This window comes from Anomalospiza imberbis, chromosome 5 (genome assembly GCF_031753505.1).
Source record: "Anomalospiza imberbis isolate Cuckoo-Finch-1a 21T00152 chromosome 5, ASM3175350v1, whole genome shotgun sequence".
NCBI classification, from domain to species: Eukaryota; Metazoa; Chordata; class Aves; order Passeriformes; family Viduidae; genus Anomalospiza; species Anomalospiza imberbis.
The window spans coordinates 57,848,208-57,864,158 of NC_089685.1; the positions used below are offsets into that span (position 1 = coordinate 57,848,208).

At 41.5% G+C, this 15,951-nt stretch overlaps 1 protein-coding gene across 1 annotated transcript in view; it reads right to left on the reverse strand.

Annotated features, from left to right (window-relative positions):
• NUAK1 (NUAK family kinase 1) overlaps positions 1 to 15,951 on the reverse strand; it is a 46,556-nt gene that overhangs the window by 20,923 nt on the left and 9,682 nt on the right. Inside the window, exon 2 of the mRNA XM_068191041.1 lies at positions 2,107 to 2,227. Within this exon, the coding sequence (XP_068047142.1) occupies positions 2,107 to 2,227 (121 nt within the window). The remainder of the gene's footprint in view (positions 1 to 2,106; positions 2,228 to 15,951) is intronic.

The window sequence follows — 15,951 nt, forward strand, 5'->3', positions numbered from 1 at the left end:
AAAGAGCTTTCAAAGATTATTACAGGAATATCCAGCATTGTCCATGGTACGTACATCTGTGCAACCTGGCACCTACAGAGAGAGCTGTTCAGTGTGCAGTGGCAGTCTGGAAATGTGCAATAAAAAATTGTGAGATAGGAGTAAAATATCTCTAGGGTGGCTTCAATCTTAAAGTTAAGCATCTGATCTAAGTTAGTCAGCTAGACTCCAACAGGAGCCTCCAATATGTCATTTATCCCACTTATCTGAAAAAAAGGTCTCCCAAGAGGGAGCCAACCACCCTGGGAAGATGCTGAACTCTCTTGACTAGAGAGGGACACTAGACTTGTAGCATACATCAGCTGCAGAAATGTTGGATTGCTTAATTTTAGTGAGATTAAGCCCATCTCTTAGGATTTACTGACTTCAACATTTTGTGTCAGGGGATAGCAATATTATCTCTCTTTATGCATCACTCAAGAGGAAAATCAATGTGTCTCAAAGTCCAACTTTGAGAGGATACAAACACTTCAGTCCTTGATGTTGTAGTCCCTTAAATTCACAACAAGTACTCTTCAGCTTCAAAAGAAGCACACACTCAAGGGCCCCTGAGGTCACACCCTCACCTCTGAGCAGCTCCTGTGGGTTCAGCTGCACAACCATGCATCTTCCCAGTACTACCACATCTTAAGTTACAGCATTGACTGCTACAGGCCAAATACTGACTCTGACTGCTTGGAATATGCACCAGAACCTGACATAGGTGCTCATCCTCCTCAGACAAGATGAATTCTCCATCATGGAGCTCAACTGGCTCTTGCTGCAGAAGCACTGCTCCTCCCTCTGCAGGGCCAGAGAGGGAAGTTTTACTCCCACAGGACTTGGTGTCTGCTTCCTAAAAATGCTGTAATCTTTTTCACTTTTACAAATATTTTAACTCAGTAAAAACTATTTAAAGTAAGGATGAGAAGGGCAACTGGTCAAAGAACCACAGCATACTTAATATTTTTTCTTCCTGAGTTCCCATCCATATTTGAAGTAACTTTTGTTCCATTTGCAACCCACATGCTGACACAGCATCACTCCCCTTTTCTGTTTCCAGATCCTTTTATGAGTTTATTCAATAAAAAGACAGATACTCATCTCTTTTCAAGTACAAGAACATGCTTTTGAATAACTCAATATGCAATAGTGTAACAGTACGCCAAGACAGCCCTTGTTTTAATCACTCATATCAACTCTCAGAGCAGAGCTGCCATACACATCTCATCACCTTCTGCATTTACCTCCCAGCTATGGAAATGTGTAGGGCTACATTCAGGCTTCCTGTTCTTCACAGAGGAAAAGGGGTGATCCCCAGGGACAAGGCTGCCTGACCCAGGTCCCCTTTGAACCTCTGGAATCTACATCCCATGTCCAACATGCAGCCTCCCTCCTTGCAGCAACAGGCCTTTTGGCTGGTGTCTTTTAGCATGCACATGGCCTGACTCGTTGAGCTAGTGCTGAGACATAAACAAACTAGCAAGTCTTCCTAGCCATGTCCCAGGAAGAAAGGAGGCAGAGGAGGAAGACAGGATAAGGAAACAGGAATGATAAGCCAGCCACCAGACTGACAGGAAAGTGTGCAGAGATGGACAGGAAGCGGATGCTGGGATTCAGGGGAAAAGCTGCAACGACAGAACTAGCAACTTGAACTGGCTGGTAAGGGAGGACCAAAGTCCTAGAGCAGATAAGAGAAGTCTGTGCAGTCCAGGGAAAAAAAAGCAAACAAGGAAACTGGTTAATGGGCTGGGAACAGAAACAGACATCAGACTGGTTCATGAGTGAGGGTGAAATGAAACTGAACTGTGCAGTGGGAGCAAGGACGTAAGGTGATACATGCAACCATCTCCCACCTGTGACTGACACAGTGAACTCACACAAGAAGCAGCTCTTCCAAGCAAAGGTTTATGCATCTGTGAAACACTGGTAGCTCAGAGGGGAAGCAGTGCTCAAGGCAGTCTCGTTGGTAATGGATGGGTTACACAAGGAGTAAGAGCTGGTTTGGTGCATGATCTCAAGAAACATGAACATCAGGTCTGCAAGAATGTAACAGAACAGTCAGGGAGGAAAATCACATTCACTAACCTTCATATATGGTGATGATATGAGGGTGGCTGAGGGATGACATGATCTCAATCTCCCGTCTGATGTGAACCATATCTTGTTCATCCTTAATTTTGTCCTTACGAATGGATTTTATTGCAACCTATAAATGCAGGAAATCAAGCATTATTCTTGGAACTGAACAGATGCATCTAATCCACTAAGAAGAGTTAAAAAATAAATACAGATGTTAGATGTTGGCAGAACATGGAATGACCAAAACAAACCCTTAAAATACAAACCTTCATGGTCCAGCTCCCTCACTGTATAACAATAAATACACTGTCATTACAGTCTAATGGGTGACATGAAGTTTTGGGCTCTTCAGGTCTTAGGACTTCAATAAGGGGGAACACAGCATCTTTTGGAAAGATCTCTGTACTAGCCTAAGTACTCTCCTTATGCAAATGGCAAAACTCCCCAAGAGATTTTGATGGGAAGTACATTTGCTAAGACATGATTGCATCTGACAATTTCGAAAAGAAACGTTTGAGACAATTTATTTGAAAAAACTTTGAGATCTCTGATGGAACAGAGGCAGGAAATCCAGGGTGCTGATTATGTATTGATATCCATGTTAATACATAAAGGATCCCATTAACGCAGGTTAGTCCATGGTTCTCTAAAGCAGGCAAACTCTTCAGGAGTTATGGCTTATTCAAAAATCAGAATAAATAAATCTTTGAAATTCACATCTAAACTCGTCCTCATATAAACCCAAGGCTTCAGGTCCTACACAACACTTATGCAGTCACTGCAAAACCATATCCTTCCTGCATCCTTCCTCAATCAGCAAGCTTTTTTACAAGCATATCATGTGACTGGATGTCTCTCCAAAAGGCAGGGTGGGAACAGAGGAAGTGATAGCTGAACTTGCAATATGAATTCATATTATAACAGTCCTTGTGAGTGTGTGTATGTGTGTTGCCTGTGAAAAGGGGCTTATCTGAACACCCCCATAAATAATCGTGGAGGTCATCTCATGCCCTATGAGAAATGCAGAAAGCAACAATGCAGAGAAGCTGGTGGGAGAGGGAAGGTGAGGGCATTGTGCAGACTGAATGGCAGCATGGTCATTATTGTACTCAATATTTACCCTGCATTGTTTTTTTTTAAGCCAGAGTTCAGGGAATAAATTATCAGCTAGCTTAAAATCAACAATATGTCTTTGAAAAACATCACTGACCTGGCTGAGATGACCACCCTTTTATGGGTAAACCAAACTTGTGTCATTCTTTGCAGCTAACTACTGTGGACTTCTCCTGGGAAAACATTTGTTAATCTATGATTTACATTATTTCCCCAGTTACTCTAGAAAAAAAAAAATCACTGCCTACTTCAGTAATTGCAAGTGGCATGACCAGTATTGTTTTCATTATATGATGTAGCATTGAGGATATTGAGGAAAGAAGAGAAAAACTTACAATATTATAAAATTGAAATGTACATAAACAGGAGCCAGTTTAAAGGATCAGGTTTCCTACAAAGCCTTCAACTCTGAAAAGCAACATTGTTCAAAAAAGCATTAAGCACATGCCCCATCCCCTTGAATTCCCAAAGACTGCTGCACGTGCTTAAAATTAAGCTCTTGCTCAAGTGCTCCCCTACTTTGGGACAGCAGAACAAAAAAAAAAAGTCAAGGGACAAAATTATTTGCATGTTAAAACCAAAACAATTATTTTTTCCTCTTGACCTAAACATTTGGAATAGAGATTTTAAAAGTAACAACATAGCTATAGTCTTATTTACATGGCACATATTTCTAGAAAAGGTAATACAACAGATCTTAATTGAATGAGTGACCAACATAGCCTCTAAGTAATTCTATGGAAAAGGCAGCCAACTCTAAAGATGACACTGGATTTTTCCCCTTCCCACGTTTGCACTGGGACTGACTGCAAATGCAAATACACCCTGCATACAGAAGGATGTGGGTGGCTCTTGGAGCAGTATGTGCATTCCTACAAGAAATAAATATAGACATGGGTAAAAACACATTTTTTATTAAAAGACAGCCTTGTACTTGGCTCTGAGGAAGAATTTAAGAAGGGTTTCATTGTGAAATATACAACGGGGAGCAAATTCTTCCCCATTCATGGCTGGTAAAGTAATAACAGCAGCCCAGAGGACATGCCAATCTCCTGATAACTTGACTGCAAGCTTCAGAGACAGGACTTTTGCACATCTACCCATAATTACTGCAACTGGCCTCTGTGGAATAATTGTATATAAGAAAACATATTTTTAGATACAAAAATGCAAACATGATTGAAAAGTCTGGAGGCACTTTGTAAATATATGTTTGGATCAATATTCTAATGCAAACAGATGTGTTGCCTGGGAACATATTTTTTAACAGGACCAGAGAGTTTACACTCTCACAACCCATGCTGAAAATTAAGGCACCTTATTTTATAAAGGCTATTCCTAAAAGTTTACCCAAATTTCAAAGATGGTACTTAAGCTCTCCTGAAAGCATCACTTTCCAGCTGCAGGGGTAGAATTCAACAGCCCAGCCAAAGTACTTGGGATTTTGTCAGTGACATCCAGGCTGCAACATCTCATCCCAACATAAGGAAATAATACATGCTGAACACATCTCTTGGGTTTTAACATTCAAGACTTTCGCTTCCCTCACTCAGCTCCTTCAGATCACAGTGACCAGCACTTGGAAACAAGGAAAGACAATTGGCAGGTGTGAAATATCTTTACTCCAGTGGTGTCAGTGGAGCCAGGGCAGCTCTAAGCATCCACCTGGCCACGGTCAGTCCATCCCCTGCAATCCTGACACACAGCAAGAGCGCTGTGTGGGAGGCAGTGCCTCTTGTATGTTACCAGTGCAGGCACTCACACGTAAGAAAGGTTTACTCACACGCACTAACGAAGTAGTATCACTGTCTATTTGCACAGCACATAAGCTGTAGCCATTTATTAGTTAAACCCTGATAAGCAAGTGGTGAAACAGCACAATTTATCCACTTTCAGAAGATAAGGAAATCAAAACAGAAAGGCGACATGACTCCTAAAACAAACAAGGACAGTATCATCTCAGAAATTGCTGCCTGCCTCTTCCTCCCAAACTGTGCAACACACCACAGAAGTGCCTTATTCAATAAATCATCTGGTTATTAAAGGATGATTTCTGATACCTTTCCCCAAGTTCAACTGCTATTTGTCTCCTCAAAAAGGGTGTCAGGAAAGCGAAAGGATCAAAGGCATCTCAAAAAATACTTTTCACCCCATGCCATCTGCCTGGTGGCCTGCACAATCCCCAAGTGGGTAAGTTCCACACTTCAAAGGCTACCAGCCATGCACAGCCTTGCTGATTAACCTGGTCCTAAAGGCCAAACAGTGAGTGATCAGTATCAGCAGACTGTCACTGTCAGAGGTGGCATCCCAGAGCAGGATTAGTGGAGCAGGACAGCCTTCGTTCCAGCTCTTCCCTTCTAAGAAACAGATTTCTGCAAGTCAAGTCTTTCACCTACACCAGTCTGCTCAGACCACGTCAGCAAGAATACTTGGGCTCAAGTCTACTGATGTGAAAAAAATAACACAAACAAGAGAGCAGCCCAGTTGGGTTTTATTCAGTATTTCATGGAAACATCACAAATCACAATCACATTCCAGGTATTTATTACATGTTTCATTGTTTTCATATCTTTGCACAAAATAAGACCCCTAGCTCTATGTTATGGTATCAACCATAAAACAAGCCTCCCTTCCAGGTATTCTAAAATATCAGTAATATAACTTCTTTCATGAAATTTACTTCTTTCAGAAATATATTCCAGAAAATACATTTTCAAAGAGCACCTATGCTTTTAACACCAGACAGAGCTGGCTCAATTTTTCTAAACCCCACTTACCAGACTGCTGCATGATGGACCTGAATAACTTCAGCATAATAGGAAATAATGTCTATTGAGAAATACCTTATGAAAGAATTTGTTCATTCTTAAGGTTCCTTCCTTTCTTTCTTTCTTTCTAGCCTGCTTTCTTGCTTTCTCTGAAAGCAGCAGCTTCACTGTGAGCAACATCAAAATTTATTAAGGGTCACAGCCTATGAATCAAGAGTACAGAAAAAGCAACACTCTTTTTTACATCAGCTATATTAACTACTCCAAATATTCCAGCTCAATATCAGCAGGGAAAGTGCTGTTAGTCCCTTTGGTACTCTCAAAACACTGCACTTATACCTCTACCACACTTTTCAATATATTTTACTGGGTTTAAGACTTAGATAATTTAATTATAGTATTTTTAGTAACATTACTGGTGGAGGAATTTGTATTTTTCCTAGCTTCTTGTCTTAATGAGAATTTCAGATAATTCCAAGACCTTGCACTCAGAGAAAGTAACATATCAAATTCCTAATAATGAAATCTAAAGCCTCTCACCCCAACAAAACAGGTTCAAGTTCACCCAAAACCCTTACAGACACAGTATCCAATCTGGCAAAACACTTTAGCACATGCCTAACTTCACACATGTGAGTTCACACGTGTGGGGCAGCTCACACATGCAAAGTTCAATACATGCATGAGCACCAAGGTCACAGCTCAAAACTAGGCCATGTGAAATTTCCCTCTGGCAATCATTACTGGCTGTGTGCACCAAAACCATCCCCAGTATCTTCTGCAGCTCTGATGGCTGCATGGTCCCACACATGGGTCAGGGGGAGACAAAGACCATCAGAGATGGGATGAAACCGCCTCCACCTGCACCGCCAGTTCTGGTACCAGTCTCTGCTCAAAAGGAGGTAAAGAGAATACCCTCTCCAAAATCTATGGCACAGGCAGGGGGTGTGAATCTCTAATACTGCCAGGCACTTCCAAACTGCTCTACACAAGCACAGCCCCAGCTTCACTGCTGCTCTGCCTTCCAGAAGCAGATAGGAAAGAGGGAGGAGAGCTTTTGGCTTCCCATCCCTCTGTGAGTCAGCTTGCAGATTATGCTGGGCAGGAAATGTAGAGAAATAAATTGCTTTCTTCAAGGCTGCAATAAATTACTGGTTTCCATTTGCTGGAAAGAGGATTTATACTCACTCCCTGAACTGGTGTAGAGAGATTATAAAGTATTTTCCAACACATTTCATGCTTCTTTGCTTTTGTTTCATACAAATAACTGGAATTGAACTATAAATACTTCAAAAGTATGATGGTTGCAAAGGTTTCTGTACATTCAGTCATAGCTGGGAGAGAAATGTCTTTCTTCCTTTTCAAGCTTCTTGGCTGCTTAGCAGAGCAAACGGGTAGAATTTATTTTTACAGAGCCTGATCAAGACCACTGTGTACAAAAGGTATCTCCAGGTCTAAACATCTGGCAAAGGGCATGGCAGTAGGTGCCCATTTCCATATCAAATCTCCATGTCTGCTGAGTCACTGCTGGCATCATCGTTTACGGCTGAGCAAAAAAAGGCTGTATTTTTATCAAAAAGAAAATCTGTTTCACTTGATCTCAGGAAGTTGGTTCATGTGTTTGTTTTAGTCTAATGAACCTAAGTTTGCCTCATTTCCAGCTGAGTTGTGTGAATATAAATAAAGGTAGAACTAGCCACAGTGCAGTCACAGATTTTTAAGTCAGTAAGTGCTGTAGCTGAGCCTGACTACTTAAATGCCACAAACCACTGACCCTTCCCCAGCAATTTCTGCATGCAGTACATTCAGACCCATTGAAAACAATCTTCCACTCTCTATTATCTACCAAGGCTATTTTTAGGACCATAGTGAGATATGAACTGGTTTTTTCCATCGAGGGAGGCTGTGACTTTTAAGCTGGTTCCAGCACTTGTACATACCACCCATGCTCGAACAAATTCCAATGGGCTCTTGCAATACTATTGTGGAGAGTCAAAAACCCAGCATCAGGATAGAGCACGAGGTTCCCTGAGAAAGGGAAACCAGCCTGTTGCCACTGAGCAATAAGTCAGAAAAGATGCTTAAAGAAAATGATTAAAAAACATTTTCTTTGGGTGAAGAGGGAGGGGAAGGTTAAATACACATAAAATTCTCCTTTCTGAAAGCTGTGATCTGAATCCATCTCCACCCAGCAATGGGAAGTGGGTGAGCCCAGCCAGTTTCACAGCTCTGCTTCCTTTCTTTGAGACTCGAAGGTGGGAAGTGCAATGTGCCAAGTGCCAACGGGGTGTGGAGGTAAAGAATAGGTTGATCAGCCAGGGGAGGAAGAGAAAGGGAGAGCAGAGGATGTTTGGGAGTGGGGAGAGAAAAGGTACATTGTTCTTTCTCCAGCTTCACAGAGCCAAGTAAGAAAGAATAAAGTCTGGCACCATATAATGTTTTTTCCAGGGGAGTCTCTGCCTATGGCTTTTGGCCCAGACGTCACCAGCTCAAGAGGAAAAGAAACAAAGCTACAAAATTATGTGGTCCCTGAGGTGGCTGCAATCAAATGATAAGGAGGGGAACGCTGATAATGTAGTTGCATTGAAATGGCACTTCCAGAGGTTGCACAAAGGAGAAAAAGGAAAGGCAGGGGGCGGGCTGAATAACCATCTAATTGGCCTGTGGACCTTCCAGGTGGGAAGACGGATCCATGGACAGATATTCCTATGGGGAAATGAAGCATCCAAAGGGTTCTGAAAAGGTGTGCTCATGAGGACTTCTTTTTGTAAGCCTCAAAATTATTGAGGCATGATTATACCTTTGCTGTGTCCATTTGCTGAAAAAAAGTTATCTTGAGATTCCAGCCCTGGGCCAGATGCAGCACTAAAGAGCATCATGCAGGACGTGTAATTCTAAGAACAAGCTTCTGCACAGTCATGGAAAACATTTCATGCAGTCACTGAAAAGTTGACAAAAGGACACTGTGAGTGTAAGCAAAATTAGTGCCTGGTGTTGTGCAATCTGCTAACACATCTCTGAGAGCTCTCCCGTTCAGGGAAAGAGTAAGGTTGACACAACGCCATTGTTTCAGAGATTGCTAGTTTTCACATCCTAAAAGCCAGATCATCTCCATGGTGATACTGCCTGGGAGACAAGCATTCAACAAAATCCTTATTAATTATTTATCAGCAGCCCAACTGTATTGTTTGATATGCTGGCAAACTATGCAGTAATCGGGAGAGCTGCTCAAAGCAGTAACCGGTGCCATCTGCACCCAAGTGAGCCATTGCTGATTTAAATCTCAGCTTCTGCTCATTACTTTGTTCCACCACATGTTTGTTCATATCATGGATGTTTCCAAGGACAAAGCACTCTTATTGTTGTTGCCAGCCAGCAGCTGCACACATAAAGGGCAAGGATGCACGTGCCTCGATGCACCTCTCAGGTCCATGTGCTTGTATGACATAAAGGTATTTCTTACAGCTGCCTCACTCTGCATGGTAACAGCATATAGCAAACATCAGCATCTCCCTGTTTCATTCCCCTCTTCACAATGTACCAGGCAGATTATATTTCTAAAAAACAAAGCTGATGTCACTACTTGTAGAGAAACTCACTCTTGTGCCAAGGCACTAGAAGTCCCGAGTCAGTGTGATAAATGTTGAATCAAAATTCTATTTGTATAAGCTGAGGCACAATGTGCCACTGTCTCTGGGAGAATGAAGGTATGATTACCTCAGGTTAAATTTTCCTTTTCTGGTTCTGCTGGATATAGTTGCTGCTATCATATCATAAATGATGATTCACCAAGTGGAGAAGAGGAATTAACTATTCACAAACATTCAGCAAGGGGATCATATATTCTCTCTAGCTCCCCCTTTATTCACAGAGAAAGATGTTTGTGGAATCAAGTTTTTATGAGCAGTAGAAGGTACCTGATGAACACATTTATACTGTACATATATAAAGTGGATGCCAGGAGGAACATACAACACCCTTCCTTCACTTCTTTCCTCACCCCTGCATACAGTGCTTGTTATCAGGATTTGTGAGCACAACTCCTGAGTAACTACTGCCTTACTGGAAATTTGCATCCCTCCATTGTCTGAGGGTACCCAGTACCCTCAGCTATGTATAAAAAGCCTGGCATATTTACACCGTGCATTCTCTGACAAATTTCCCTGGCAGACCATTCTTCATTTAATGCTGAGAATCCTTGCCTCAAGTCATATATGTCAGAAATATACTAAAAAACTTCTCCCTTCCCAAAAGCTTTTTACACCATATTACTGAAGTCCTAAGTCATAGCACAGTTCAGTTCTAGAAGAAAGATCCTACAAATAACCACCATCCCTAGCAATAATGATGTGTTTCCCTTAGTGATGCCTCAAGTTGCACCTTCTCACCCCTCCCCACTGTCCCAATACCATGCTACCACAAATCTGCATCCACTTCAATCCTCCCTAACCACAGTACAACAAATTTGCTGTGGTAGGAGCAGAGGTTGCAGAAGATTTGTTGAAAAGCAGAGGTCTTACATGACCAGGTTATTAAAGATGTTTGCAGCTGTGTCCTGTCAGGACCGGAGCCCAAGGCTGGTCTGGCATCCTGGGAGAGTCCCTATCATGTGCAGATTTCACCGTCCTGGAGAAAAGAGTGGGACTGCTTACATTTTCTCTAATACACTTCTAAATGTAACCCCATATACTCCATATCATGCACAGATTGATGGATGATCATCTCCTTTCCAATGTCTAATAACTCACAAATATCCCATCCAACTACTTAAAATTTTAAAGAAAAGCTCATGCTTTGGCACATAAAAATTAGATCTGGAAAGAAACTGGGGTAGGGGATTTCCCCAAGGCAATTGGGGTTCATAACTGTAATTAAAAAAGAAAAAAAAAAATATGCTTTACAGCCTCAGCTATGGATCATTCTCCTTAATAGATGTTAAGCAGCACTGAATGCCACATTCACTCAAAAGATGAAAACTGCATTTACAGTTAACTTCTAGCGAAGTTGCCAAGCAGATGTTTATTTTTGGTTTCCACATTTACCAAAGCCAAATGCTACACTGAGTTGGGATTTCACAAAGTCTAATTGCTTTTCTTCCAGGTTACAGTTTTGTTGGAGCAAAAAAAGGGGAAAAAGGAGGGGGAAAAAAGGCAGAAAAAAAAAAAGCTGACTTCACTTTTAAGTAGGAAAAAAACTGGTAGCATCCATTTCTACCATGTCTGTTTATATCATAGTTTAAATGAGGTTAGAATTGTGCAATCATTATTGATCGACTTCCAAACACAGCATAGCTCCATCCAGCACATGAGCAAAAGAGGAAAAGTCACTGAAAGAGAATCCTGTGTCAGTCATTTAACTTCTGCGAGTCTGTGTGCAGACTGTTTAGCACTAATTAAATTACTGGCAAGTCAGGATAAAGAGGAGTGAAAGAATTCACAAGCCCCAAGTTCACTGTTCTCAGTGTTACATGGGTATTACAGATCCACTCTCCAAAAACTGGAAGATAGATTTCACAGTAATTTTGGGGCTTGATCTCACAGCTACCACAGCTGCTGATGTAATGCGAAATGCTAACCTGAGGCAGCAGAGAGGGACTTTAATTCAATGTTGTTTTTTCATTGTGAATAAGCAGTGAACCACACTGAAGTAATCCTCCAAAGCAGGAGTGCACACTATTCAAGGCATCAATTTGGGTATGAAACACAAAACCAAGATCTTCGCTATGTCATTATAAAAAAGCCCTTTATGACTTTCTTAAGAAGACAGGTATAAAGCCCTGGTGCCTGGATCTAGTTCCAGTTTGAAAATTACACGGTCTTCTGTAATTCCTCCAATAATTTAAATTGGAAATGGGGTTACTCACACCCTCTAAGCAACTGTTGCAAACTGTTACAATGTGCTGCTAAATAATGGTAACCTTAGCAGTTACCAGAGTCTCTAAAGTGATTTTACAGGTTTAGGCGAAAGGCACTACATCAGTGCAAGGCTGTAATTCACATTAAACAAGGAAGAAGGTTAGGCATTGTTTGAACTCTTAGAACCAGTTTTTTCCCAAGAAGCCACCTCACAGCACATTTTCATTCATTGGTACGTTCTGCTTGAGAAAGTTGTGGATAAATAAATGTAACTTGGATTATTCTCTTTTTCACTGAAGCTTCTGTGACTTCAGAGAAACCTCAAAATCACTGAGAGCTTTGCACATCTTCACAATGCCTCTTCCACCAGAAATGTGAAGTCAGCTGGTATTGTGTGGATCTTTTGATTTTGCTCTTCAGTTCTACAGTCCTTCAGAGAAAAAAGAGAAGTGCTGTTTCACCACGAGAATTACAGCAGTACAAGGAAAAAACTTGGTAAGAATCTTTTTTTAAAAGAAATGTCTGTATTTTCAAGCACCACAACTCATTAAAACCCAACACCATAATGTTTGACCACCTGAAATTCCTAATTGACAGAATGGAATTTTTAAGTGTGAAGAGATTTTTAAAGCTGGATTTATAGCCTTTAGTCTTTTTTATTTACATTGATGAGCAAGGATGCATTGTGCAAAGACGGTGGGCCACAGAAATTATATGATGGAGGGTGCACAGATGTGTTTAAACAGCACAGTTGGAATGGTTAATGACATGGAACTATCAGAAGCACCTGTATCTAGTATACTTTCCTAAACTGATCTAAGGTGGATCAAAATATTAACACCACTTCCTGGTGGGAATCTAGCAAACCATAAATCCATATCCTATCTGGAAAAATACTCTTGGAAAACAAAAAGATTGGCAATCATGTATCAAAGCCTCACCCAGATTATTTTGCTCCAGGGCTTACAGATCACTTTGCAATATTAAACTTGTTTTTGTTAACACAGTGCTTCAGTATTACACTGTTCTGCCTGGACATTACCTATTTAATGGTCCCTTCTGGGAAGGGACCGTCTTAAGAATTTATGACGGAATGTGGTGGAATTACTACAGCGGGAGGAAAGGAGTTTGCTAAGATTTCTTCCCCATCCATCTCTGATTTCTGAGAAAAATTTACACCCCTGAAGGTAGAGGAACCTCCTGTTGCGCCCTTCTATTTATTGAAAGTAAATTACCAGGGCCACCCTAATGGCTCAGGAGAGAAAGTAACACAGGAACAGGAACACTCTTGCTCCCTAAAGCCAGTTGGTCTTGGAATGGATGTGAGAGGGTGAGGAATGAATTACACTTTCCTACAATTAAGTGGCTGGCGATCAAGCAATTCTGCAGCCTTAAATGCATAATTCCAGCTTTCCCCGCTAGAAGAGGAGTTCACAACTGCAGGCAGTTGTTCTAAGCAGTTATGAGGAGACTTTGGAAGGGAAAAAGCACAATTATTTTTCAGGATGGAAAGCTTTTGCCTAAGAACTCCCCCAGACCCTGCGAGCTCCAGGACTGTTGCCCCCTTCTTCAACATGCACAAACACCTTTTTTGGCACGTGTTTTGGCTGGAGTCAGTTGAACAAACGAGAGTTAGAACTCATATTTCTGGGATCCCCTTGCCAGAAGCTAAGCTGTTAGGTAGTGTAACAACAGCAGCCCAGGCTTCCCACTTCACCCTGCCAGTGACCTTCGCACAGACTTGGACATACCCCCTTCCTCAGAGTGAGGAGCAATTCCCTTTCATGCTGCTCGGTCCAGAAACTCATCTCAGCAAATACCACAAATCATGTCAGACTGAGCAGGATTATTAAAGCAGTGCTGCACATTGTGAATTGCTGTCCACAAGGGACCAGACCAAGAGACTGCCTAACCCACTTTGTTTAACTTTTTAGTTAAACAATCCTGAAAAAGGAAGCTGCATTGCTACTTTGGAAATTACAACTTTAATCTCATTTGAACCACACATTCCTCAGTTAAACTGCAGAAATAATTTAAGAACCAACTCCCAAATAAGACATTTTTATACATTTCCTACATTTCCTGGAAATATATTATTTCTGATGCTGTGAAATAAAAGCAGACTTATTAATTTACCCAGGTTAAAGTTCTTCCAGTAGCCCAAATAAACTCTAATGTCAGGCTAATTACATGCATTTCACCAGTTTTGCATATTCACATTGCTCAAAGCAACACCACACAACACCAGTGGAACACTGATCATTTCCAACTCAACCCCACAAACCATTTGCACATATTGCATTCATTGCTCACTCGTGCTGCACTGCCCACAGCAGGAATCCATAGTGCTTCCCTGAACACAGAGCAAGCTTCATTTCCCCTCCTTGGGCATGCTTGAATACAGCTCTGAGGTGCCAGCTTTTACTGGGTTATTTAAACAGCATCTAGAGTTTTGCTGGGCAGATAAGAAGAATAACTTGGGTGTGCAATAAAACGAAGATACAGCTGTTTGTGCCAAACATTCAGTTTATGGCAATACTTCATAGGAATTATTCCCCATAACAACTGAACTGTCATATCCTACAACTACATCCCAGGCAACCTCCCAGATGAACTCACTACGGCTGCTGTCTGATGTGCTCTACACACAAACGTCCAGAACTAACCAGATGTTCTCTATGTAAAACATTTGGTTTGAAACATGCAGTTCTTCTTTCCAAAAATCCATTACATTTGTTTAATGGACTCGCACAGTTCAACTAAAATTTCCTGGAGCAGACATTTGACTGCAACTCTACTCTACAAGCCCCATCTGCAAAAAGAAAAAAAGAGAAAAAAAGAAAAGGCAAATGAGAATGCTTTACGTGATTTATGCTGTCTTTATGATCAGCCAGTTCATAAAATACAAGCTCTACTCTGCAGACAATAACACAAATCGCTTTCAAGTGTATTGTTTAGTCCTTGTCTGTGTTAAACAAATATTTCAATTGAAACAAAGGGCCGAACTCTACTCTTCAGCTTACAAGTGTTAACGCAACTGAGAGCAGCATTTTACCCACGTACATCACAGGGGATGCATTTTTTTTGTTTTATGCTCAGAGTGAGTGAGTAATGACATCCAATAATGATAACCAGTTACATTCACAGTTGCAGAGTTTTCCTTTCATCCAAGAAAGGCTTGAAAGAGGCTGAAGTACAGCATGAAATCCTTCTCCCTGATGAGTTCCTTGTGAGCAATGCATAACCCAAAATGAGGCCTATCACAGGTTCCCTTAGACCACATTTACATAATAAAATGCCAGACAGAAGGGAGGAATACTTTGTTTTACTGAAACACTGGTAGAAAACTCTCAAACTGTATACAGAAAAAAACCCTGTAGTTGAAAAGGCTGGCTAGTCTCTGGCCTGGATGCAAATGCACTGCACAGTCCAGCCTAAAGGCCTTCATTCCTCTCAGTCTGTGCTGACACAACGGCTACTGAGTTGTATCAGGTGGTGCTCAACAGTGATGAGCTGTCTCCAAGGCACAAGAGATGGTAGGCTTTTGAAAAATTGGCACCATCCCTTCAAAGTGTGACTAAAGCCATGGAAGAGGACATTCATTTTATGAGCAATTTTTTCTGAGATGGTTATACCCACACAAGGAATGGCTCAACACAATGCTGGAGCTGTGGTCGACCTCAGCTCTCTCCCCGTGGCTCCACCACAGACTTTCTAGATGAACCTCAAGGAAACCACTCACCCTTCTGGAAGCCCAAAGCATGGCTGTAACAACTGGCTCCTACAGGAATTAGAGCTTAAACCCACAGATCACCATTTAATTGGTTCACCTCATTTTAGTGCCCTGAAGAGAAAAACATGACAAGGGAGTAGCATGAAGGATGCTATTGCTCATGTACAGTCCTGATTAGAAAGGTATCTTCCCAAGAGGGCAATGTGAACATCTCTGTTACATCCCTACACAAGTCAGCTAAGCCTGCATTGCCTCCAGCAGGTATTTACAGGAATTTTCCAGGTTCCAGACCACATGGCATTAGAGCACATACCTGATGGGAAGGCTGCACTCTCCCTTCTTGCCCTCCCAAAGGCTATTTTATTTCCTCACACCAAAACAA